Source organism: Silurus aristotelis (assembly GCF_946808225.1).
Source record: "Silurus aristotelis genome assembly, chromosome: 3".
Classification (NCBI taxonomy): domain Eukaryota; kingdom Metazoa; phylum Chordata; class Actinopteri; order Siluriformes; family Siluridae; genus Silurus; species Silurus aristotelis.
Genome location: NC_139576.1, coordinates 34,173,540 through 34,201,213, shown reverse-complemented (window position 1 = coordinate 34,201,213; position 27,674 = coordinate 34,173,540). Strand labels below are relative to the sequence as shown.

At 38.2% G+C, this 27,674-nt stretch overlaps 1 protein-coding gene across 1 annotated transcript in view; it reads left to right on the top strand.

Moving 5' to 3' along the window:
• The window catches only part of pth2ra (parathyroid hormone 2 receptor a), a 70,136-nt gene extending 42,820 nt beyond the window's left edge, over positions 1–27,316 (top strand). Inside the window, exons 8-13 of the mRNA XM_083537770.1 lie at positions 4,662–4,722; positions 10,342–10,408; positions 18,790–18,884; positions 20,387–20,525; positions 26,390–26,431; positions 26,594–27,316. Coding sequence (XP_083393896.1) covers positions 4,662–4,722; positions 10,342–10,408; positions 18,790–18,884; positions 20,387–20,525; positions 26,390–26,431; positions 26,594–26,986 — 797 coding nt within the window. The 3' untranslated portion in view covers positions 26,987–27,316. The remainder of the gene's footprint in view (positions 1–4,661; positions 4,723–10,341; positions 10,409–18,789; positions 18,885–20,386; positions 20,526–26,389; positions 26,432–26,593) is intronic.
• Positions 27,317–27,674: the final 358 nt, after the last annotated feature.

Below are 27,674 nucleotides of genomic sequence, written 5' to 3'. Positions count from 1 at the left end.
AAAAAAAGCACATATGGCTGGAAAAGTCCCTATACTTTTGTCCGTATAAGTGTATAATCAACTAAATTACATTAACAGCTGAAAAGCAGTTGTGCATTCCCTTTTTTTGTCCTCTGTCCTTATAGAAATTGCAGTAATATCATCTTCAAATTTGTCTAAATCAGCTTTTTGCACATTGTATCCATACGGCGCTTCACATTCTCAACTACACATCCACTGCTTTCTTTTGGATAACTTGCTTCCCTTTTAAGTGGCTTGTATTAATTTATTTATTTTTCTATTGCACTTGATGTGTTTCTCCCGACAGGGCTGAGGAGGAACACAGCTTTGATATGCAGAACCAGTTTTTATTATGGGCTTAAAAGTTCTTTATAGGCTTAATCAGCATATTCCCCCTAAAAAAAACCTACATTGTCAGTTGTACCAGCTGTGTAATTGACCTTGTATAACAAGAAATATGCTGGATTTTATTTTGCCAAGTCAGAATTATAATTGCTTGGTGATAATGAGGCTCCACAATGCGACTTCTCTCCATGCGAGTGGACAACCATTATGTTGTCATAAATAGTAGCATATTACTGAGATAAACGCTGACAATACCAAAGATTTTACTCTGGTAGGCCAATAAATATAATGGAGAAATGGTGGTATTTATATCCCTTACATGTATATTGCAGAAGACTTTGTTGTGGCATTGAGTAAAAGACAGGAGGTGGAGCTGGAGGTAGCAGAGCTGAAGATGTTGAGGTTTTCTTCGACGACGATGGACAGGATTAAAAATGAGTTTATTAGAGGGACAGCGCATGTAGGACGTTTTGGAGACAAGTTGAAAGAGGCGGGATTGAGATGGTTTGGACATGTGCAGAGGAGGGACATGGGGTATATCGGTAGGAGAATGCTGAGGATGAAGGAAAAGAGGAAGGCCAAGGAGGAGGTTAATGGATGTGGTGAGGGAAGACACGCAGGCAGTTGATTTGAAAGAGGCAGATGTAGAGGACAGGGGCGTTTGGAGACGGATGGTCCGCTGTGGTGACCCCAAATGGGATAAACCGAAAGTACAGTAGAGTGTTTTCGGCACTGAAGTTTTCACGAATTCCAGCATCATCAACAAAAAGTGTGCCATGAACTTTTGGTCTACATGGGGTGGAGTGAAAGATCTTAAGTGGCTGCTATAGAGCTCTGATCTCAATCCTATTGAGCAAGATTAATTGGAATGTTGACTGTACCCCAGAACTTCTCACATCACTTACATCAGTACCTGACTTTACTAACACCCTTTTAGCTAAACGAGCACAAACCTCCACAGGCACACTCCAAGATCTAGTGCAACATCTGCCAAGAAGATTATGGAGGTCAAGTCAAGAAGCTTTTATTGTCATTTTAACTATGTATAGCTGACGTAGTACACAGTGAAATGAAACAACGTTCCTCCTGAACTCTGGTGCTACATAAAACAACGGACTAATAAGTATCCTTCCCACATAAAGTGCTCAAGACAGTTCAAGACAATACAGGACAGCGCAAGACAAATACACAAAAACACAAAATAGCGCCGCCAGTAAACCTGTGTGTGTAAAAGACTAAAGTGAACATTGTAATTAACAAAAATGCAAACAAAATGTTGTGCAAAGGAGCAAGTCAAAACAAACAGCAGTCAAAAAAAATGCGTGGAGGTTATTATAAAAGCAAATAGGGACTAAATGTGGAATGGGATGTTCAAAAACACCATTTTTTTGTTGAGCTGTCTACAATCATTTAAACATAGAGTGTAACTTTGCTTTGTTTCTCCTGAAAGTAGCGCCTTTATACCTGTTAAAACCCCTTTCGCCCAACTAAATGTGGGATTATGTTCTCTCTTATAGAGTTATTCTGATAATACAGGTTTATTGGGATCGCCAATGAAATACTCTTGACAATGCTGGATATACAAACGACGTTACTGTATTAAACCAGGGTTGGCTTGACGGGAAACTGGATCCACTAGTTTCATTCATTCATTCATTCATTTCCTCCTGCTTATCCGTAATTCGGGTTGCGGGGGCAGCAGTCTAAGCAGGCCCCCGCCTTCGATTGCTGCCCAATCCTCACAGCACCGTCCCTTACGGTCCCTCCTGCAGGTGGTGAGCCCACAGGAAGTCCACTAGTTTCATACGGGTTATTTTCGCTATCCGCTCCTAGCATGGTGTGATATCGATTTTCCAGATGGTTAAATGTCTTAAAACCACTTGGAGGTATTGAACGTTCGATGTTTGGTGCAAATCTAGGTTTCTTTCCTGAAGGCAATACATCATTGTCTCTCCAAATTGTGCTGATCCAAGCGAATAACCAATGAAACAAGGTCCAAATGCCAATCCCAGACCACTACTTACAAACCATGGTACAAAGTGTTTATTTTCATTCAGCAGAATACTAAATTCCTTTGACGTCCAGAACTACTCAGTCTTTTCGTTTTGCTGTTCTCCTGAGAAGAATATATAAGAAGTAGGAAACCAATGTTAGGAAACCATAATCAGGAAGAAAATACAAAAATGTCAGTGTAGAAATGTGTAGTCTGAGTATTTCAGTCTTGATTTAATACTGCTCTGATGTAGAGTAGGTGAGGGCTTTAAACATGGTGAGAGACTTGTGACATGTAAAGCACAAAACAAAGTGCTTTCACATACGCACAGTAAATTCGCAGGGGTCTTATTATGTGAATAATCATACATACAACAGCAATTGTGTCATTTTGATTATTGTGTGAGAGATATTTTACACAAAAAGAAATGCTAATCCTTTTTTTTTCCTTTCGATATTAATTGATAATTATAAGCGATAGATTATATCAGGCAACCTTAAACACTCAAAGAGCCATTTGGACCCGATTTTCAAAGAATAGGAAACACAGGGAGCCACTAAACCCTTTTGACCCATTTTATCTGTATAAAATGTATGTATAAAAAAGCAATAATGTGTTGCAAATGAACCGCTACAGAGAAAATGACATTTTATTTCTGCATGCAGCAAAAATATTTTGAACTTCGGAAAAAAAAGACGGTGGGTTGAATGTCACTTTTAAATAAAATACCCAATGCCTACTTGAGTCCTCCTTCGAATTTATGAAATAAAAAAGCCAAATTGAATTTATCCACCTGCTGCAAAAACAAAAATGCTGTGTGCTGGCATTCTTTTGGAGCAGTCATGCAGTCAGCTGTCAACCTGAATAAAAAAATAAAGACTATTTCACTCAACAATGTAAAATATATATTCGCAAAATAATAGCTAATTCAAATATTTATTTTATTTGGTTACTATGATTTTTGCTTCTGACGAAAAACTCAATAAGATCAAGATCAACAAGATTACCATAATTCTTTAAATTTAGACTAACATGTAAAAATACTCTAAAGTAAAATAAAAAAAAATTCTAGTAAATTTACCCGGAGCTGCGGGTTGCCGACCCCATGATTAGATATGAATAATTTATTAAATTTATATTAATATAATATAATAAATTGTTTAAATGAATGAATATATACAAATTACAAATTAAAATAACAAATTGTACACTTCATTTTTTTTTTTCTAATTTTTTATTTATTTATTTATTTATTTTTGTCAATTGTTGGAGCTTCCCCCCAAAAAAATCACAAGCACAATGGGCTATAGAGGAGTGTTAACCTAAGAATTTACATTATGTATAAACAAATTACTGGATTAGATACATGTATAAATGTTTAGGGTAACACTTTTCTATAACCCATTGTGCTTGTGAAGTTTATGGGAAAACTCCACCAATTTACAAAAAAAAAATAAAATAAAATAAAAAATTTGAAAAAATTGAAAAAAAAATGTAAGTGTACAATTTGTTTCAAAAATAAAACAAAGCAAAGAAACATTGTTTTTTGTATATATATATATATTTTTTTTTTTGTATATATATATAAATTCATTTCAACAATTTATTAATTTATTTATTAATATCTAATCATGGGTTCGGCAACCTGCAGCTCCCGGTAAATTAATTAGAATTTTTTTTATTTTAGTTTAGAGTATTTTTACATGTAAGTCTAAATTTGAAGATTATGGTGATCTTGTTGATCTTGATCTTATTGAGCTTTTCGTCTGCTGGTAGGCCAACCATGGATAAATCCTAGAAAAGGATTGAGGTTCAGAAGCAAAAATCACATTAACCAATAAAATTAATATTTTAATGAGCTATTATTTTGCAAATATATATTTTACATTGTTCAGAGAAATAGTCCTTTTTTTTCAGGTTGACTGCTGACTGCATGCTCCAGTACACACCATAAAAGAATGCAAGCACATAGAAGCAGACAATATAATAATAATAATTAAAAAAAAATTAATTGTTTCAAAGATAGAACAAAGCAAAAAAACAAAGCGTTTTCGTTAGTCAGTAACCCTCCTGTTTTTGATCAGTAAGAATATACAAAAATAAAATACAAATTCTTGATTAATTTCACAATTATTCTATAAAATCTATGCCTTAATTAGTGTGTACAATATTAGTGCAATGTTGTATGTACACTGTCTGCATGGCTCTTGTAAACTGATTGCAAATAACAATGCACAGACTCAAGGCAGGGACATTGGAGAGCTTCTTGTAACCTGAGCTTCTTGTAAATGATTGCTGTCTTTTTCTTTGACTCTGAGTTCAGGTGTTCCTGCTCTCTTTGTCTCAGCCTGGGCAATCGTAAGAGCAACTGTAGCAGATTCCAGGTAAAGGGCTCTTGCATGCACACTAATGAAAACTGAGCTGTGATGTAAGGGCCTAGATTTAGCATGATGAAAACATTTGCTTATTGTACCTTCATATTTATTTATTTAGCCTTAAATGTATTATAGCTTGATGCTTATTTAGCATGAAATCCTTAACCGCAGACATGAAATTTAGCATACAATTCAATGCTAATACATTATTTGGATAAAAGTTTGTGGACACCCGACTAAACGCTTTTTGAACATCCCATTCCACATTTTATTCCAATTCACTCTTATAATAACCTCCACTCTTTTGGGAAGATCTTCCACTAGATTTTGAAGTGTGTTCTTGTGGAGTTTTTTTGCTCATTCAGCCTGAAGGGTGTTAGTAAAGTAAGATACTGATGTAGGGTGAAGTTGGTGTTTCAATTCATCTCAAAGGTTTTTAGTTGGGCTGAGGTGAAAGCTTTATAGCAGGCCACGAAATATCTTCTACTCCAGTTTATACGTTGATCTGGATTTGTAAGTAGAAGTTAATTAAGACATCCTGGACATTTAAGTGCCTCTAACTTTGTGGTAAAAAGTGTATGGAATCCGTTCTCAGCATGTAAAAATCATGTAAAAGCTTTAGTGTTAAAGATGTTTCACTAACTTTGTGACCTTTTTTGCCTGGGATATAGTGTATTATTTCTTAAGAATTTGAAGATTTTGCTGCCAAAAAACTCTATACCATTACTAACCGTTAAGTGCAGACAAGCCTGCCAAAAAATACAAATAAAGAGATTTTACACACCAATGCAAATGAAATTGCAACAAGCTTTTGTATATTTTTCCCATTTGCATATTTGCCGTGATAAAATCTCAACTTCAAAGGTTAATCTGCTAATTGTTTCTCCGTCTTGAGGGCAAGCAGAGTTCAAGATTTCAATCTAGCTTTATAATTTGTCAATCAATGAAGAATAAGTATTGAATCAAATCTTTACTGATATGTTTAGCAAGTTAAATGTAATCCATTTCATCACTGCGTTGTGTTACTTTAGTGGTGAAATCAGTGGGACCCCCAACATCTGCAGCTGAGACCACTTGCCTGTTATTCCACTCAAATGAGACCGTTTGCTTTTATATATGACGTCTGCAAAATACAATTGAAAGAAAATGAAATCGGGTCAGTACGAGAGAATGATCATATGGATGTGAATAAAAATATTGTTTAGGCATGAATTAATAGAATAAAGCCATCAACAATCAATTTTGAAGCAAAAATAAAAGTAGATTCATCATCTTAGCAAACACACATAGATTAAAACATAATTGTCTGTAAGTCTATTTAAAAACTGGCTAAACAAAATATCATTTTTAGATCTCATATAAAGACCGAACAGTTTGAAATTAAAATCAGCATCATCATCATTTTTTACATACAATTAATTCAATGTATTTGGCATAGTCATTTCTTCCTGCATTGAATGATGTAGATACATTACATGGACAAAAGAATTAGAGCTTGTTTTTCCAGCCATTTGTGGCTCTTCCTTAAACTGTTGGAGGAACACAATTGTATAAGATGTCTGTAAATGTGGTAGAATAAAAATTTTCCTTCACTTGAACTAGCAGCCCAGATCTGTTCCAGCATAAAGATATGGTTTAAAATAAAAAATCTGAACAATAAGTATAATACCAATGCACAAGGCACCTTTCAAAGCATTTAAGAACACAGTACAATTGATCATTCTAAAACCAATCTCAACAGATGTAAAAAGGCATGATGTAATAATGGTCAAACAGACACTTTCTTGTATAGATTGTGGAAGAGAATTTCAAAGATGAGGAGCAGCCCAACTTAACAAACAGAAGATACAACAAGGGAAACAGATTAAGAAAATCTGAGGATATGCTTTGAGATGTCAGTATGAAGCAAGTCAGAGAGATATGAGGGAGCAAGATTATGAAGAGCCCTAAAAGTGAGAAACAGAATTGTGTACTCGATTTAATATTTGACAGTAAACCAAATCATGTAGCATGTACAAGAATGACTGTAAAATTGGATACGAGGAACGGACGAAGACGACTGATGTTCTGTAGATGGAATTACGCAGCAATATCATACATGTGCTTTTCAAAGGACAATGTACTATTAAGGAGGACACCAAGACTCTAAGAAGATGAAGAGATTATAGAATTATCAATAGAAAGTAAGAAACTATTGAATTTTAACAAATTGGGTCAAACCTCTGATTTGTCAATATTCGGCTTGAGAAAATCGTGCGAGAACCAAGATTTAATCTATTCTAAACAATTCAAAAGAGAGGAGAAAAGATGACTACAATTGGGCTTGGAGAACAAATAGAGAAGGTGTCGTCTGCTTAACAATGAAAATGAATGCCATATTTCTTGAAAAATATAACTAAGAAGTCAATTAAAAATAAAAGTGGGCCTTGTGGAACACCAGCGGTAACAAGTAAGGAGTATGATCTGAAGATTTTAAGTTGGACAAATTAGAAATTGGAAATGAATCTAAGAAGCAACAACCTTTACCAACATTTTTGGGGGGAAGGGGAAATTGGAAAATGTGTGAAAATCGGCAAAATAATTAGTATCAGTGGTCAATTTCTTAATCTTGAAGTTATTCCAGCAACCTTAAAAGCTGAAGGAACCATGCCAGAGGTTAGAGAAGAGTTTATTATATCTGTTTACTATACCAGATGGAGATGGTTCCCTGGTGGTCTAGTGGGTAGGATGCGGCGCTCTCACCGCTGCGGCCCGGGTTCGATCCCCGGTCAGGGAACCAACCCCAGCCATTAGGGTTGCACAAGCCTTAGTGCCGGTCCCAAGCCCGGATAAATAGGGAGGGTTGAGTAAGGAAGGGCATCCAGTGTAAAAACATGTGCCAAATCAAACATGCGGATGGTCCACTGTGGTGACCCCTAATGGGAGAAGCCGAAAGAAAGTTACTATACCAGATAGAGAAGATAAGCAGGCTTTGACTGAGTGAAGAGAGGATCTAACCAACAGGTGGAAGACTTAGATTGTCGAATAAAACCTGATATTTCATCAACAGTCGAAAGTTTATAGTAAAAAGTTATACATTTATTGCATAAACCATTAGAATATAGATAAGAAGGAAGGGAATCAGGAGGGCGTAGGATATTATTTACTGTAATTAACAAAGATCTTCTGTTCCCTTCATCTGACTCAATTATCGTAGAGTAGTAATACAATGTAGCGGCATTCATGCAGTAGAGCATGTGATCTGCATACATATGTTCACGAACAGTAAGTCCAGTTTTAATGCATAAACGTTCCAACATCCCGTAGAACACTGACTTCATTAAACGCTGAATGAGCACAAATATCCACAACCCATTTTAAAATCTAGTGGAACATCTTCTCAAACGAGTGGAAGTTATTAGAACAGCAAATGTGGACTGGGATGTTCAAAAAGAAGATACAAATCTGATTGTCAGGTGTCCACCAACTTCTGTACTATGTAGTGTTTGACTATAAATATGTAATAGATTTGTTTAAGGTTTTCACCATTCATTTGTTCTCTACGGTGGCCGAGAAGTGCAAAACACATTGACAAATCCAAAAACAAATTAACAAATCCGAAAACAAATTAACAAATCCGAAAACAAACTAACAAATCCGAAAACAAATCAACAAATTAGAAAACACTAACAAATCCAAAAACAAAATAACAAAACCCGAAAACAAATTAACAAATTAGAAAACACTAACAAATCCAAAAACAAAATAAAAAATCCGAAAACAAATTACCAAATTCAAAAACACATTAACAAATCCAAAAAACACAACGACAAGCCAGACAAACCGGAAAAGGTAGGTATAGTTTGCGAAATGGAAACTTACAGATCATTGGACGAGACACCTGTCACTCACCTGTATATCTTGACTGACAGGTGTCTTGTCCAATGATCTGTAAGTTTCCATTCGCAAATTATACCTACCTTTTCCGGTTTGTCTGGCTTGTCGTTGTGTTTTTTTGGATTTGTTAATGTGTTTTTAAATTTGTTAATTTGTTTTCGGATTTGTTATTTTGTTTTTGGATTTGTTAATTTGTTTTTGGATTTGTTGTTTTGTTTGGATTTGTTAATTTGTTTTCGGATTTGTTAATTTGTTTTTGGATTTGTTAATTTGTTTTTGGATTTGTTGTTTTGTTTGGATTTGTTAATTTGTTTTCGGATTTGTTAATTTGTTTTTGGATTTGTTAATTTGTTTTTGGATTTGTTCATTTGTTTTCGGATTTGTTGTTTTGTTTGGATTTGTTAATTTGTTTTTGGATTTGTTAATTTGTTTTTGGATTTGTTAGTGTTTTCGGATTTGTTAATTTGTTTTTGGATTTGTTAATTTGTTTTCGTATTTGTTATTTTGTTTTCGTATTTGTTATTTTGTTTTTGGATTTGTTAGTGTTTTCTGATTTGTTAATTTGTTTTCGGATTTGTTGTTTTGTTTTCGGATTTGTTCATTTGTTTTCGAATTTGTTCATTTGTTTTCGGATTTGTTAATGTGTTTTGCACTTCTCGGCCACCGTAGTTCTCTCATATGTGTCAATTCATTTTTATCCCCACACACATCTTTTCCCACTCCATTAGCCCTACTAAAATGAAATGACAAGTTGTAAGTCATGTGCTTAAGCCATCCTATGTGTGTTCATGCCCTTTTTAAAATCCTATCGCAAAAGTTAATAAACTACTGCATATGTGAGCTCTTTTCAAAAGCCCTTTCATTTGGAAGGTCATGGCTTATTGGTTAAGATATTGGATCTAAAAAGTCTTGAGTTGAAATCCCATAACCACCAAGCTGCAACTCCAGGGCCCCTAAACAAGGCCCTTAACCCTATCGCTGCTCAGGTGTATGAATAAGATAAAGGTAAATTGTTTTGGATTAGGTACCAAAATGCCCCACAAAACCCCAAAAATGTTCGAATGTTTGTGTGCAGCACTTAATAAAAAACGAAATGCAAATTTTAACTGCATATATTATTCATTTGTTGGTTAGTTTGTTTGTTTTTTTTAGTAGATTCTGCAAGGTATATATAATCTTATGATCTCAACTATTAATCCATCGAGCTGTTAATATTACTAATAAGCAGCTTTTTGTTATGTAAATCCTATTGTTTAAAATTTCTATACTTGGCATGTTGTTATTAGGTTCTATAGCTTTATTGCATTTAAAAGGAGCATAGTAACCAGGATGAACAAGATTAGCCTGTGGTATTTGAGTGCTTAATTGCAACTGGTGATTAAGGCGGTGTGATATGTTTTGTATACATAAAAAAGACCCTTCAGAAATGCTTCATTAGTGATCATGTTTGAAGGGATAATTACCCTCAGATCTCAACGATGCAGCTCAGAGTGAACATTTATAACCAGATTAGAGAGGCTGGAACAACTGAGATGAGATGTGAAATGTATCCAAGCAGTACATTTTTTTATGTAAGATGAACTAGAACACAGCTCGTTTTGCAGTTTTTTCCGCCAATAGTTCTTAATAATCTTAAAAATTCTGCCCTTTGTCTCTGTCTTCCCACTTCCTTCTTACTATTACCCACAATCTTGGTCCCTTTTTTCCACATTATTTCCTACATGATTTTCAAATCTCTCGTCTCCTCGGTAGATGCTGGGAGCTAAGCGCAGGCAACATCAAATGGATCTATCAAGTCCCTATCCTGACAGCCATTGGGGTAAGCGAGGAAAAAAAAAACATGTCACGCATATGTAATAAACACTTCTCAAGAGCCTGAGTGTGTCTGAACAAGTGCTGAAAAACTGAGGCGGTTCCGCATAAGGCGAAGTAAATTGCTTGCCTTTGCCCAAATATTATTTCCCCCCCACCCCAAATGTGAGCCTAAAGCCCCTGAGTGCATGTGAATCAGACAGGAAACAGATTAGACTCCTTATTGTGTTCAGGTGTGTTTGATCGCGAGACACGTTCACATTTACGCCTACAATTAACGGGATTAGCAAGTCGGCACAGTGAACAGATATAGTCACACAGCAGAAGCATTATACCAAACACAGGCTTGATTTGTGCAGTTTGTGAGGATTATGACAGGCAAAGACAGCAAGACTAACAGAAAAAAAATAAACGCTGAGCTCAACAGGGAACTAATTACATATCACAGGAGTTTTCATGTTCAGCTCAGATTTATGTGTTAGAAAAAGACACTGTGCTTGAACAAAGCTTTATGTCTCTAATGCTCAACCACACCATAAATGCTTTAGTTTAGATAATATTTCTAAATTTCAATATATATTTTGGATGTCATTAAATATGTATTGCATTGGACCATCTGACATTTCACGGTCTGAACATAAATCTTCGCAAGCAAACTCTGAAATCTATCCAGAAGAGTGAAGTGTGATAAGAGCAAATACACCCAGCAGAATGAGCAAATTTGAGTTTTTATATAGTAAAATATTTTCATATAATCCACAATAGAAAATCAAATGTGCACAAACAAAATAACTGAATGTCTGAACCAGTTCATGTTCAGCTCTTTACTGTGTCTTTAATATCTTTTTATACTGTGTTACCTGAAAGATCATCAAGTTTTGTCCGTTTATGAGTCCCTTTTTTGTTCCGAGTGCTTAAAGGGCCCATTGGGTGTATGAAAATAAAATTCTCCAGAAACTGCATTTTCAATGCTTTTTTTAGTATATTTTGCATATTTAATCAGTAACTTCATGATTTTGAGATAGGAGATCCAAAACTATGAGATCTCGCTCTCTCTAAAAGTTGATGTGTTAGAAGCGGGAAAAAGTCTGCCGTGATCAGTATCTATCAGAAGTATCAAGTACAAGGAAGAAACAGTGGTAAACTGGTGACAGGGTCATGGGCAGCCAGGGATTATTGATGCACATGAGGAGAGAAGGCTGGTGTTGAGGTCTAATCCAATAGATGAGCTACTGTATCTTAAATTGTAGAAGTTTATGCTGGTTCTGGTATAAAGTTATCCGAATAAATATTGTGTTGTGTATAGTGCTGCGTAGCCTCAGTGCAGTCAGGGTGCCTCTTGTCCACCACAGAAACCAGAACTAGACCACGTAGCAGTGGACCAAGGTGGCCTGGTCTGAAGAATCACGTTTTCTTTTACAACAAATGTGTTGCGCACCTGGGGAACAAATGGCACCAGGATGCACTATGGAAGGAAGGCAAGCTGGCGGAGGCAGTATAATACATTGGGCAACGTTCTGCTGGAAAACCTTGGGTCCAGCCATCCATGTGGATGTTACTTTGACACGTACCTCCTACCTATGCATTGTTGCAGACCATGTATTCCCTGATGACTGTGGCCTTTTTCAGCAGGATATCGTGCCCTGCCACAAAGCAAAAATGCATCAGGAATAGTTGAAGGAGTATAACAAGACATTTGAGGTGTTGACTTGGCCTCCAAATTAACCAGATCTCAATTCAATTGAGCGTCTGTGGGATGTGCTGGTCAAACAAGTCCGATCCATGGAGGCCCCACTTCACAACTTATAGGACATAAAGGATCTACTGCTGCTGATTTTGGCCCACCCTTTGCAGCTATCACAGCTTCAACTCTTCTGGGAAAGCTTTCCACAGGGTTTAGGAGTGTGTTAATTAAAATTTTAGACCATTCTTCCAGAAGCACATTTGTGAGGTCAGATACTGATGTTGGATGAGAAGGTCTGGATCGCAGTCTCCGCTCTAATTTATTCCGAAGGTGTTCATTTGGGTTTAGGTGCAGGCCAGTCAAGATCTTTCACACTAAACTTACTTATACATGTCTTTATGGACCTTGCTTGTGCATGGGTGCGCAGTCACTTTGAAGTTGGGAGCATAAAATTGTCCAAAATGTCTTGGTATGCTGAAGCGTTAAGAGTTCCTTTCACTGGAACTAAGGGGCTGAGCCCAACTCCTTAAAAACAACCCTACATCATAATCAGTCAGACAAGTACTGTTCTCCTGGTAACCACCAAACCCAGACTCGTCCATCGGATTGCCAGACAGTGCCTTAAGTGCTTTACACCACTGCATCTGATGCTTTTCATTGCACTTGGTGATGTCAGGCTTGGATGCAGCTGCTCGACCATGGACACCCATTCCATAAAGTTCTCTATGCACTGTCCTTAAGCTAATCTGAATGCCACATGTTTGGAGGTCTGTAGCTATTGACTCTGCAGAAAGTATCAGCATCCGCCGACCCACTCTGTTATATTTCGTGGCTTACCACTTTTAAGACTGGACTTATTGCACAGGTGGCGTCCTATCACGGTAACACGCTGGAATTCACTGAGCTTCTGAGAGCCATCCATTCTTTCACAAATGTATCTCTTTGTGCAATAAAGCAATGAGAAATTAATGAAAATATAGTGAACTTTATTTCTTTCTCCAAATAGCTTTTCACATTGTAGTGAGGTATTATGTTCCCCTTAATTTGAGTCGAGTCTACTACTGGTTTTCCCTGGTGCACTGGAGTGCATGTGTAATGCTAGGAAAGTAAAAGCACAGAGCACTGGTAGCTCAGCTGGTTTAGGAAATACGTTTTATGTTCAGCACTGGTGATATTGATGCAGACACTGTACATCCTCTTTCATCTTGAGAACAGATGAAACAGGAAGACTAGGCTTTGTAGAAACTGAAAGTTGGAAATAAAAAAAGGATTTATACCGACTGCCAAAGCAGAGGGACCGAGCTGGGAAGGATGTGCTGCAAGTTAGAGCAATTAAGGATGCAGATGGAAGTGTGCTGACTGGTGAGGAGAGTGTGTTGAGAAGGTGGAGGAAGTATTTTGAGCAGCTGATGAATATGAAAAATGAGAGAGAGAGAGAGAGAGGAGTGGATGATGTGGAGATGGTGAACCAAGAAGTGGACAGGATTAGTAAGGAGGAAGTAAGGGCAGCGAGTAGGAGGATATAGAGTGGAAATTTGGTAGGACCAGATGACATACCGGTAGAAGCATGGAGATGTTCAGGAGAGATGGCAGTGGAGTATTTAACCATATTGTTTATTAGGATTTTGGAAGGTGAGAGGATGCCTGAGGAATGGAGAAGGAGTGTGTTGGTACCAATTTTGAAGAATAAAGGAGATGTGCAGACCTGCAATAACTACAGGGGAATAAAGTTCATCAGTCACACCATGAAGTTATGTGAATAGGTAGTGGAAGCCAGGCTGAGAGAAGAGGATGGCCATCTGTGAGCAACAGTATGGTTTCATGCAGAGGAAGAGCACCACAGACGCATTATTTGCTCTATTTGATGGAGAAGTATAGAGAAGGTCAAAATTAGTCGCATTGTTTGTTTGTGGATTTAGAGAAAGCCTACGACAGCGTGGAGAGAGGGGAGTTGTGGTATTGTAAGAGGAAGTCTGGTGTGGCAGGGAAGTATGTGAGGGTGGTGCAGGACATGTATGAGGACAGTGTGACAGCAGTGAAGTGTGCAGTAGGAACGACAGAATGGTTCAAGGTGGAGGTTGGACTGCATCAAGGATCGGCTCTGAGCCCTTTCCTGTTTGCAATGGTGATGAACAGGTTGAAGGACGAGGTCAGACAGGAGTCTCCATGACATGGGGTATATCGGTAGAAGAATGCTGCAGATTGAGCCACTTGGAAGGACAAAAACAGGAATGCCAAGGAGGAGGTTTATGGATGATGATGATGATGATGGATACAACTGTGTGGTAACAGTTTGGGAAAGAACCTCATATGAATGGTAAAGTCAGGTGTCCTGATTCTTTTGTCTATATAATGTATGTTAGAATGATGGATTGATTATTTGTTGGCAAACAGTTCCCCTAATTTTGCCACAACTGGTGTATGTCTAGTAGCTTTGACACACTGTAGTTTTCCAAACGTGGCCTTTAGTAGTGCTGTATAAAGAATTACACATATTTTATACTTACATGAATCCCATTTGAATAGCATAGGCTGTAAAATGATAGTTTATAGTGCAAAGGGAAACACTTCCAGAGGAAGTGTGTTATTGTGTTTACTTTTTGCTCTCGCTCTCCCACACAAATAGTTGGATGATAAAACTGGGTGTGCAGAATTGCTGTGTGTGATAAATTAGATTTTCTTTCCAGCTCTTTTTGGCTCTTTCTCCTCAATCTCATCGTAGTAGTCACAGAAAGGCTTACAAAGGCAGGGATCCAGGGATAGCTTCCAGATCCATCATGACCTAGTGCCTCATAGCTAGGGTTCTAGGGATTAGACACCAGTTCCACACTGACCCTGAAGCAGGTACTGAGGTTGAATGAAAGATTGAAGGGATAATAATAGCTTGAAACACTGTTAAAAAAACACTTTAAAAAAATGGCATACTCTTTCCGTTTTTGAGCTTAACAGCAGGTTAGATCATATCTCTCCAAATTCAGTTTTCACAGTCATGCTTTGTCTCTTGCTTGACCTATTTTGATGCTGCAATCCATGGCCTCCCCATAAATCTCAGCTCCACAAGTAATGCTCTTCTGATTGTTGCCAGATTGATATCGTTTGTTCTATTTTTGCGTGTTTTGCATCATCATTTTGTATTATTATTGCTATTATTGCTATTATTATTATTAATGCTCTATTTGGCAACGACAGAAAAAAAGAACCAACACAATCAGTAACATAAAAAATTTTTTGTCAAATTTTATTTATTTTTCAGCTGGTTTGAAGCAAATTATCAAGATAAAGCACTTGGACACGGGATTATAATTAATATGACGCAAGTTGCAAATTAAAAAAACAGATGTTTAATCGATCACTTTTTGCAGGGAAATCCCCCAGAGAGCACACACACACACACACACACACACACACACACACACACACACACACACACACATTCACTTACACGAACACACACACAAATCTACCTGCTAAATGTGTGCAAGTTCTGCTTCAGCATTGTTGCGTGCGCTAATTGGGAAAAACGCCAGCACAGCATTATTTCAGGTCAATGTGCATGTTCAACATTTGACGTCCTGTAGCTTTAAACAGTGATTGAATATTGGCGCTGACTGCAGTCGGTCATGCGTGAACAGGATATGTTGCTTAACCGTGGAAAGAAAGTCGCATGAAAGGAAAGTACAGCTCAATCTGTTTAAGACATGCTGAGAGTGTGCTGATTAAATCAACAATCAACTCAACAAGAGGGGGTACTCTTTATTAAATCACCTGTAAAAATGTGAAATCTAATCATATGTCATTAAGGAGACTTTGCTGTTATACTATGCACGCATAAATGGATTCGGAGGAACTGATCTGCATTTAAGTGCCTATCAGTGAACGGGTCACTATCCAGTACAACTCAAGAATGATAAACTATATTGAATGGATTTTGGGTGTCACCTGGATGAGTCTGGTTCCTCTCAAGGCATCTTCCTTATACCATTAATACCAGCATTGCTCACTCATTAAGGATACATTTATAGGGGATCCTTTTATTCATTTCACTGCTAAAGCATCCATATAAATTGAATTCTATTGAGCGTATGCACTATATGGACAAAGTCACATTGTAGTATGAAGACATTGTATAGGATGTCTGAATTCATTAGCCGAACATTTTCCCTTTACATGAACTAGAACTGGACAGCTCCTTGAAAATATGGTTTACATGGGTTGGAATGGAAGATCTCAAAATATTCAACACATTTGGAATGTACAGGAACACCGAATGCACCCCAGACCTCCTCCCCCCTCATCAGTACCTATCTTAAATAACACTTTTGTGGCTGAATGAAAACAAATTTCCACAAGCACACTCTAAAATCTAGTGTTACATCTTCCCAAAAAGCTATTATAACAAATCATTTGAACGAATGAGATGTTCACATCTCGGGGGGAGCGGTTAAGGCGCTGGGTTGCCGATCGGAAGGTCTGGGGTTCAAGCCCCAGTATCGCCAAGCTGCCACTCTTGGGCCCTTGAGCAAGCCCCTTAACCCTCTATGCTCCGGGGGTACCTTACAAGGGAAATATCAAGGTCCGTGACGTCGGAGTGACGTGGGGCCGCCTTCCCGTGGCCTCACCACCTGAGTAAGGGACGGTGCTGTGAGGATTGGGCAGCAGGCGGGGGCTTGCTTGGACTGCTGCCCCCGCGACCCGAATTATGGATAAGCGGGAGAAAATGATTGAATGAGATGTTCACATCTTAGACACACTTTTGTCTTAATAGCATGCTTTGATTTTATAGTTTTTGTGTAGGATCACAGAATTATAACCTCCACTGTTTGAAATAGGAATTATTTGTATATTATTACTGTATTATTACTATATTATATTATTTATAATATTAAGACTGTGCATGGTTTAGAACTGCTATTAAAAAGAGTAACCTGCAATTTCAGGAAATGGGGGAAAAGTCTATTTATATTTTATTTAGGGTGTGTTGGCCAACCCCAGCTACTCTTGGTGCCGGTCCCAAGCCCGGATAAATGGGGAGGGTTGCATTAGGAAGGCCATCCAGCGTAAACACATGTCCCAAATCAAACATGCGGATGATCCGCTGTGGCGCCCCCTAATGGGAGAAGCCGAAAGAAACTTTATGAACACTGTAAACAAGGTTTTACGAAAAGAGCAGCTAAAGATGGAGATATGCACATAAAGTGTTGATATAAAACTATGTTTAAATTTCCTTGCATCACCTCCCCTTTTCCTGGGCTCTGTCTGGTTTTAACCTTGACCTAGTTTTATGTATGGATGTGTACCCTAAATAGTGTATGAGAAACTATTCCTATTGACATTCATTCTAGCACATTCTAGCACAGTATATAAGTTCCCCCCACAACATTTCTTTCTTCTTCTATAGGAAGGATGGCGATCTCTGTTTTTTCCTTTTGCTGCCTTGTGCTTGAACTTTGCCAGCTGTTTGGTGGCTTACATTTGCTACAAAAGACGCATTAGGTTCCCAATGCATTCATAGAAGTGTCGATATGTCATTTGGATAAAAATGGTAATAACGTTGAAGTTCCTTCTGACTTTTCGTGCCAATGAGAAAGTTTTCTTCCTACATAATACTCACCCCATTCCCCAAAGCATAAGTGCTTACTGAATGGACTGACGAAGGTGAAAAAGACATAAAGCATATACTTTAACACCTACCAAATCTCAACCCCAATCGAACGCCTGTTGGAGAATTTGTAGCAACATGTTAGACAACACTTTTTACCACTGTCACCACTGTCACTGCATATGTTGATACATGTGCGTACATTTGCTATTCAAATTCTTGTCAATTCATAAATAATGTTCGAATGTGATAAAACTCCAATGACACCAATACAGGACTGTGTCTTATTAGACCACAAATTAACATTGTTGGGGTTTTTTTTTTATTTTGTGTGTCTGTTTATTTCTTTAAACTACAAGAATGAGATTCAGAGTTTGTTTTGTGTGTGTGTGTGTGTGTGTGTGTGTGTGTGTGTGTGTGTGTGTGTGTGTGTGTGTGTGTGTGTGTGTGTTTTTCTTTTAATTCAGAAGCCTTGTTTAACCATGTTAGAAATCTGACTCACAGGCTTCCAACTGTGCTCATTCAGCAAGCAGTTAGCAGTTTTCAAATAATTCCTTAACCAGCATGGGAAAAAAATCCATTATTCTCATTCCAACCGCTAAACAAAACACTCGTGATTCAAACATAGCCATCTGGTAGCAGCTTGCAGTGACAGGCTTTGATTCATGAAGAGTGATTATATCTGTGAACTGGTTAGTAAGCTCAGCAACTGTCAAAAGCCTAATTAATTTGCTGCATTGTGTTCGGCCTGAACGGACTTCCGGGTCTCGTACAACTTGTGTCAGTACCTGCCATTTACATAGACTTGCGTTCTTTTACTTTACATTAAATCTACATTAGTAGATAAGGGATTTTGGGGGCGTTTCTCTGGGTGTGATTATAAATCATTCTAAAAACAGCAATATAAAGAGTAGTGTGTGTGTAGGTCTTGGAATTAAGATCTGCTTCATTTCTGTGTAGTGAGCATAACTAGATTCAGCTTACAGCAGGAGACTTTATTGCACAAAATGAAACAATTTGATATCTTATGTACATTTCTGTAAGCGATTTATCACCTCAGTGATTCAGTAATTGTTTTTTTCCTTTCCCATTCTCTTTTACTTAGCTAAACTTCATCCTATTTGTGAATATTGTTCGGGTGCTGGCAACCAAGATCCGGGAGACCAACGCAGGCAGATATGACACGAGAAAACAGTACAGGTTTGTGTACCATTTTTGTGTACCTCAATCATTTCATATCTACAGATCATACAGTATCAGTTTTAATTCTCAGTGAAACACTGGCATTGGGATTCCTGGAGTGAACTGCCCCCGCGGTAGTAAGGTGCTGTAGATGAGAAACGAGCTTCAGGCAAATGTTGTAGAGTCTTTTCAGCCAAGCCAGGCCGAGTGCATGCTTTAGGAATTATATGAGTCAAGGAAGAAATAGATCCCGTAGTGTTCCTGCTTATAGGCAGCATTATATGATCCTGATCACAGTATTGGTATTCTGTGGTTTTGTTCCACTAGTCAGGCGTCTTGTTCTATTTGATCCTACGTGTTTGCTGATTTAAGTCTAATGCATTTACAAAACATATATAGTGTATTTTACTATTTTACTGCAAATAGCAGAAGGGTGAAAAAAAAAACCCCAGATCATGCACATGAAGTGATGATAATTGCTACCTTTTGCTTTCTAGTGTTAAAAAAGCTATTTGTCCATATACGCAGTCAGAAAGCAAGCAATCTGCAAAGGCATGCAATTTGGTGCGGTTAATAACAGTAATCAATTCTTTTGAAAAGCTATCCCACTGAAATATGCAGTATAATCACAGCTGCCAGTCTGACCAGATGGCACTTTTGCAAACAAGGCCACATCACCTATGTTTACAAAATTATAAAAGAGGGTGTCGACACGCATTGTTTAAATCGTGCTTTTCAAAAATACACGTTTGCGTTTTCAATAAAACATTACAACGCTGGCTATATGATGAAATAACCTACTTTCTCCAAAACTTTGTTAATTCGATTCAACTTTCAACTTCTCTATTATTATTCGAGTTTTCGATTTTTGTGTGTAAGAGAGAACATTATTATACGCCATCGATTCCTCAATATGAGTGGATTAGTGGATTGTTGGTGGATCAATTGAGGAGCTTCAAACCCAATGTATTCTCTAGTCTTTGCCCGTTAAAAAGTTTCCAATATGAGCCCTGTAATGTCACACCGAATTTATTTGAATTATGAAGAGCTTGAAGAGCTTTGAGCGAGGTGGCACTGAGTTCATGTTACTGCAGACGTTTTCTGTGTGGATTCTGTCCAGGTGCTTTGTGATACACTGCCAGGGGTGGATTAGCTACTATGCATCAGCCCTCTGGCTTCCTCAGCAGTTGTGTACCATTGTTTAACAATCGTCTTGGGAGTAGTTCCCAAATCCACTGCAGCTCTGACCTGGATAAAGTCTTAGAAAGATAAATGATCTTATTTTATCCCAGTGTTGGATTTATGTACTGTACAGTGTTGTCTTTTTAATAACACTTCTCTGTTATCTATCATAGATAAAGAATGATTTCTGCTTGCATGTTTCGTAGGCTAATTTGTACATTGTATGCTGCTGTGTGTTCTGAAATATCGAATTTGTTAACTTGTACATTCGTATTAACAAGATAGCGGACATCGTAATGACTTGCCGTCATTACCTGACCTCTTGTGTCTGCAAACAGGAAGCTGGCTAAATCCACGCTGGTGTTGGTGTTAGTTTTTGGTGTGCACTACATTGTGTTTGTGGGAATGCCACACACCTTCGAGGGACTCGGCTGGGAAGTTCGCATGTACTGCGAGCTCTTCTTCAACTCTTTCCAGGTACTTATTCATCAGATAAGTTGCAATTTGCACACCTCAGACAATCACATATCATGTGATCTTCATTCAATGATGCAATGATTTGCTAGACTATTATGAACTACATAATAATTACTGAATCGTATGCATCTGCAGGGGAAATTCTAGGTGTAACTAATAACTAATCAGTATCTAGTCATTTATTATGTGTTCTACTTTACACTATGGTTCCAGATCAGCACTTACATGGTTAGGGCACACAGGGCTTCCTGAACATCCCTTCCAAGATATATTTCCCCTTTGCTGTTATAATAACCTTCTCTCTTTTGGAATTTGTTCATTCAGCTACAAGAGTTTTTGTAGGTAAAGGAAGCCTGAGGTATGTTGCGAATTGTAATTTATCCCATAGAGGTTTAGTGAGGATGGGGTAAGGGTTCTTTGGCAAACCATATCCTTATGTAGCTTGCGTTATAAGGACTGATCTACCCCATGTGCCTTCTCTGCACATGTCCAAACCATCTCAATCTCACCTCCCTCACCTTGTCTTCAAAACGTTCTACATGCTCTGTCTAATAAACTCATTTTTAATCCTGTCCATCGTCGTCACTCCCAACGAAAACCTCAACATCTTCAGCTCTGCTACCTCCAGCTCCACCTCCTGTCTTTTACTCAATGTCACTGTCTCTAAACAAAACAACATCTCAGGTCTCACCACAGTCCTATATGTTTATTATGAAGGTATAATTTCAGTATAAGTTCTCTTCCCATTCAGCAGTCAATGTGCGTGGTATTCTTGAAAGCTGCAGTTAACACAATAAGTGTGTACAACGAAAATGCAAGAATTGTGCAGTATTTTACAAATCCGTCCGTGCCAGTTTTAAAATCCATGTTTTATGCATTTTGAAATGTTATTCATGAGATCTACCTGCTGTTTTGACAAAGCCTGCGCTCCTGGTTGCCCAGACCTCACACTCTTCTGTCAGGGACTTTAAAGTGCAGCCTGACAGCTGCTGTTTAGCCTGAAAATCCTATGTGCAGTTTGGGCATTTTGCACCTTCTGGTAGCTTCTAATCGTTCGAAATCATCACATGTTCGTGTGCAGAAAGCTGGAACTGTGTTTTAACAGAAACATATACTCCCTAACTATCCACCGGTTCAATTTATTTGAATTAGTCTGCAAAACGAATGCAGATGTTTTCGAAAACCCTTTGTTATTGGAATCCTAAACTCATATAGGCCTTCAGTGCAGGAATACATATAAATTAAATACCCAGGCAGTCCATTTAAGGTTCCCACACACAACACTGATATTCAGTGCACCGTTTTCTTTCCCTCCTTGTACATGCCCCAGATTTCCATCATCCTGAAACACAAAGTGAATGAATACTTGAGGTCTGTTTAAATGCTAATGAAATATACTTACCTTGACTAAAGGGATTTTTTGTTAATGCATAATTAACATGATTACCAATCTACATAAATTAAATGACAGCATGCACTTAAATGATGACATCTTGCTTTACTCCAAAGCTCTGCTCTCCTGGTGTAATTATTCAAACGCAATATTGACCCTTAGTCCTGTATTTTTCTTTTTTACCTAATTTAATAAGGGGCTTTGTTCACAATTTTCATAATTGCCATCTTATTCATTGACTTCTAAGGCATTGATATTTTGGTATTTGACCAAACAAAAAGCAGAAAAATAATTGTTGGTTATTTATATGGAATAATGATGAAGTGCCTTTTAATGATTGTGTTACAACTTATTATTATGAGAACAATAATGTAGAAGGGTACTCATATAACGGATGATCATTTTGGATCTGAGAGTGTGAAACTGGCGCAGTGGGAACAGGCTGAGTCTAATCTTCACTTTCTGTATTACTTTAGAATTTTTTTTTCCCCCTGATGACAGATGATCATGCTAATTTAATTCCCTGAGTATACTATTAGCCAATGCATACACTTTGGTCTCATAATCATGCCTTCAAAGAGGTAGATGCCGACCCCGCAAACATCCCGAACCATCTAGAGACGTACCAGTGCCAGTTGGATCCCACTTCATGTGGAGTTTGGACACTGGATCTCCTTTAGTGTTTAAGGCTCTGCAATGGAGAAGCTGATGTTGGATCTTTGATGATCGCAAATGTTGAGCTATTTTATGAGTTGCTCAGTAGCTCCTAGTTTTATAACCATAATGACTGTATAAGACTGTAGAAAGATCATTACTCATAATCTTACACTCCAGTGCTCATGTTAGTTCTTACTCTCCAGTGTTCTGTATTGTTGAAAGATTTATGATCAAACTCTTGATGTCATCCAAATGAAAATGGGTTCCCCTTTTGAGTCTGGTTCCTCTCAAGGTTTCTTCCTCATAACATCAAAGGGAGATTTTCCTTGCCAAAGTCGCCACGGCTGCTCGTCAGGGATAAATACACATCGTTCACCTTAATTCTTAAAATTCTGTAAGGCTGCTTTGAGACAATGTCTGTTGTGAAAAGCGCAATAGGAATAAACTTGACTTGAATCATAATGTGCTTAAGATGATAGTCCCACATACCAAAAACTTTATACCTTATAGAAATTGTAATCCACCTGAAATCTGACCGCACACCTGATACCCATGGCTTGTGTCTACTTGTCTGCCATCATAATTAAACTCTGCAGATAACTGAGGGTTGATGTGCCTCAAATGTCACTGGGCTGAAAAGAAATCAACTTGCTTGTGCGGTTTCAAACATGAAGGAATGTTTACTTGATGATGCAAATGCAATTTGAAGTCTATGTTCAGACCGCAGGTTGCTAATTTGTTGGACACAAAGCATTGGTTCAGAAATGTTCAATGAGCTTAATGAGAAGAATAAAAGTCACCTATTTTTACCCATTTGTACTCATTTCAATCTTTTAAGCTTACGGTTCTACTGGCAAATAAATGTATTTGTCAGACAATTGTATTAGATGTCTTTGGATGAGGTAGTATTGAATTTTTTTCCTTTTCTTGAACTAGGAGACCCGAACCTGTTCCAGCATGACAGCACAAAGCCGGCTTCATGAAGTTACGGGTTGGAGTGGAAGATCTTGAGTGGCTTGCTATAGAGCTCTGATCTCAACCCTACTGAACACCTTTGGAATGGGATGTTTAAAAAGCACATAAAAATCATATGGTCTGAAGTCCACAAACATTTTGTCCATATAGAGTAGAAGTAAAATTCATAAAGATCATTTTTTGAAGTATAACATTTGTTTAAATTTCAGTGAATCAAACAGATTATTTATCAGTCAATTTTCTCCCCAAGTCTCCAAAGTGTTTGCCTCACTTTCCCTGCCACAGTATCTTATTTAGTCCTGCTCTCAAAAGATGACCTGAACATCCTCGAGAATTTCAACAATTACATTAAACTGCAAAAAACTAAACTAGACGAAAGTTTATGGACACCTGACTATGAGATTCGTATGTGCTTTATGAACATCCCATTCCACATTTAGTGCCCATTCCCTGTTATAATAACCTCCACTCTTCTGGAAGGATGTTCCATTAGATTGTACTTGAGTAGATTTGTGCTCATTCAGCAACATGGGCATTAGTAAGGTCAGGTACTGATGTGAGAGTGAGTGAGTGAGTGAGAGAGAGAGAGAGAGAGAGAGAGAGAGAGAGAGTGAGGAGGTCTGGGATATAGTCAGCGTTCCAATTCATCCCAGAGGTGTTCAATAGGGTTAAAGTCAGAGCTCTGTAGCAGGCCACTTAAGATGTTTTAATCCAACCCATGTAAAGCATATCTTCATAGAGCTCTCATTGTGTGCAGAGTTTTGGCTAAATGAAAGGAAAATGCAGTGCTAGCACATTCCGGGTCATCCAATACAATGAGGTGCCTCCGACTTTGTCCACATTATGTACAAAAATGTATTGCGTGTGTTATACCGCTGCATTATTTAATACTTTATTCTGATTGGTTAACAGATTCAAACGTCCGAATGTGTGCAGTTATCATTTTTGAGTTATTGCACAGCTAAAGTAGTTCCAGCCAGGTCTTGCATTCCATATCACTTTTCTAATGACAAGCATACTGACAGATTGTTTGTATTATTTTGACTTGTTATTTATTACTGCAAAAAATACAATGAATTGAAATTCAATAAAAGAACAAACAAAAAAATAAATTGTCATATTATTAACAGTCTTTTTGGTCATTATTGCAATCAGACATGATCCTTTTTTGTTTCTCTCTCTCTCTCTCTCTCTCTCTCTCTCTCTCTCTCTCTCTCTCTCTCTCTCTCTCTCTCTCTCTCTCTCTCTCTCTCTCTCTCTCTCTCTCTCTCTCTCTCTCTCTCTCTCTCTCTCTCTCTCTCTCTCTCTCTCTCTCTCTCTCTCTCTCTCTCTCTCTCTCTCTCTCTCTCTCCTCCCAGTACTACATATCAAGAACTAATTGACAGCAGGCAACATTGAATTATGGAAAAAAATATAACGTAGTATGGGTGTGTGCTATTTTTTTCCCCCATTGTCAAGTATTTCTTATAGCTGTCCAATTTTTATAATTTGTAGATGTTTAAAAATGTATTTTTCTTATTTGGGTTCTTTAGTTCTGAAAGAAGGAAGTAGGTGGCAATTCTATTTATTTATTTATTTCTACCCTGTACTTTACCTTGATCAATAAAAAAAGACAGAACTTAATTTGTAACCAATTATGTTTTGTCTGTTTCCAAACAGGAGTTCTGTGTGTTTTCTCTGTGTAGTTTTTCCCCTTAGCAAATACTTTGTGCTAATCACTGACAGACAGAGGCTTTCCCAGGCGTTCTACCCAACACATTTGTTTAATCGCATGCACAAAAAGGGATTTCGAGTTCATAGACGCTTGTATGTTTGCAAGTCCTGCTTTTGTTGTTAGCACATATACTCTGCTTTCATTCTGTGGCTTTCAAGTACTTCTGTGAATTGCTTTCCAGCACATTGTTCAGCTTCCCTAGTTAGGGGGCGCCACAGTGGATCATCCGTCTCCATACCCCCTGTCCTCTACATCTGCCTCTTTCAACCCAACTACCTGCATGTCTTCCCTCACCGCATCCATAAACCTCCTCCTTGGTCTTCCCCCTTTTCTCCTTCCTGGTGTCTCCATCCTCAGCATTCTCCTACTGATATACCCCATGTCCCTCCTCTGCACATGTCCAAACCATCTCAATCTCACCTCCCTCACCTTGTCTCCAAAACGTCCTACATGCACTGTCCCTCTAATAAACTCATTTCTAATCCTGTCCATCGTCGTCACTCCCAACGAAAAACCTCAACATCTTCAGCTCTGCTACCTCCAGCTCCACCTCCTGTCTTTTACTCAATGCCACTGTCTCTAAACCAAACAACATCTCAGGTCTCACCACAGTCCTATAAACTTTTCCTTTCACTCTCACAGATACTCTTCTATCACAAATCACTCCTGCTGTCCCTCTTCTCCACCCACTCCACCCTGCCTGCACTCTTTTCTTCACCTTTTCAGCACAGTATAATCTGATAAAAGCTGCAATATTGGTAGTTGAGGAATTCTTTCAAAAATTATGAAATGTGATTCGCCAACAGACGTCGCTCTGGATAAGGGCTTCTGCTAAAGTAAATGTAGGAATTATGACAAGTGCTACGTTTGAGATGAAGTTTGTACAAATAGGTGCATAGGTTAAACGGATTGGCTGAAATGGTTATGCCTTATTGCAGTATGAGTCGAACCAGTGAGAAGGGTACAGTATGTCTACCTGTGGTTTATAACCTTATACAAAAGCAAGGCAGTACTGATAAAAAGGCATGATATATAATGATTGTGAAATGCTTACTTGTTCATATTTAATTGTTACAAATAACAAACCAAGGATGTTGGCTTATTGCCTTTTTTTCTCTCATCCAGGGCTTCTTTGTGTCAATAATCTATTGTTACTGCAACGGAGAGGTGAGTGCTCATTGCTCATTTGTGATGCTCATTCAAACCAAATCGTCTGCAAATCCTGTATATTGAACCAGAATTTGCTCTTTTTTTGAATGAATAATGGATGAACTAGTAAGTGCGATTGGGTAAATGCTAGCATTACATCTATCTATCTATCTTTCTCAGGTCCAGACCGAAATCAAAAAGACCTGGACACGTTGGAACCTGGCCTTTGACTGGAAGGGTCCAGTGATATGTGGCTCTTACCGCTACGGCTCGGTACCAACAGGTCTCAACAACAGCACCAGCAGCCAATCGCATCTAGCCACCGGAGCACCGGGTACACGCTCCACCACACTCTACTCCAGCCGGGTATATCGTAGCACAGGAGCCCCCTCCATCAGCGCCCACATGGCCCTTCCGGGCTATGTGCTCAGCAACTCGGACGCTGACAGCCTACCACCATCCATTCCTGAGGAGTCAGAGGACAGTGCAAAGCAAGTAGATGACATTCTGCTGAAAGAATCACTGCCTGCTCGTCTCAGTAGTGGTCCTGAGGATGACGAGGAGACTTTGTAGACGGAAATATATGGACCTTTGACATAAGACAAAAACATTTCACCACTCATCTAATGAGAGGACATTACAAAAGAAGCCATGTCTTCTTAGCTCACTATTGAAACACATAAAAAAAATAAGCTGGATGACTTCATGGATGATAAGGAGAATCAGGCTACTGCACAATCATTGTCTTTTTTTTTTTTTTTTGAATGCTAAGAAGCATGAGAAATAAAAGTGTATCTGGAAACAACATCCTTCCTTTTATGACAGACTGTGACTTTATTTCTTTGAATTGTTGGTTTCTTTTTAAAGCACTATGTTGAATAAATTGAGTTTGGCATTAAGACTACACCTGAACCACTGTATTAACTTCTTCTTAGGTTCGTTTTCTTCTGAGGTTTCTGAATAATCTTCTGACAGACTAGACTTTACATGAGTCCCATACGATGCTATTTAGCACATGGATACCAAAAAGTCAGGGAAGTTTTTAACCCATTTTAGTTATACTTCATATAACAGGGAGAAGAGCTGAAGAAGGTGGAGGAGTTCAGGTACCTGGGGTCAACAGTGCAAAGTAATGGAGAGTGTGTTAGAGAAGTGAAGAAAAGAGTGCAGGCAGGGTGGAGTGGGTGGAGAAGAGTGATAGCAGGAGTGATTTGTGATAGAAGAGTATCTGTGAGAGTAAAAGGGAAAGTTTAGAGGACTG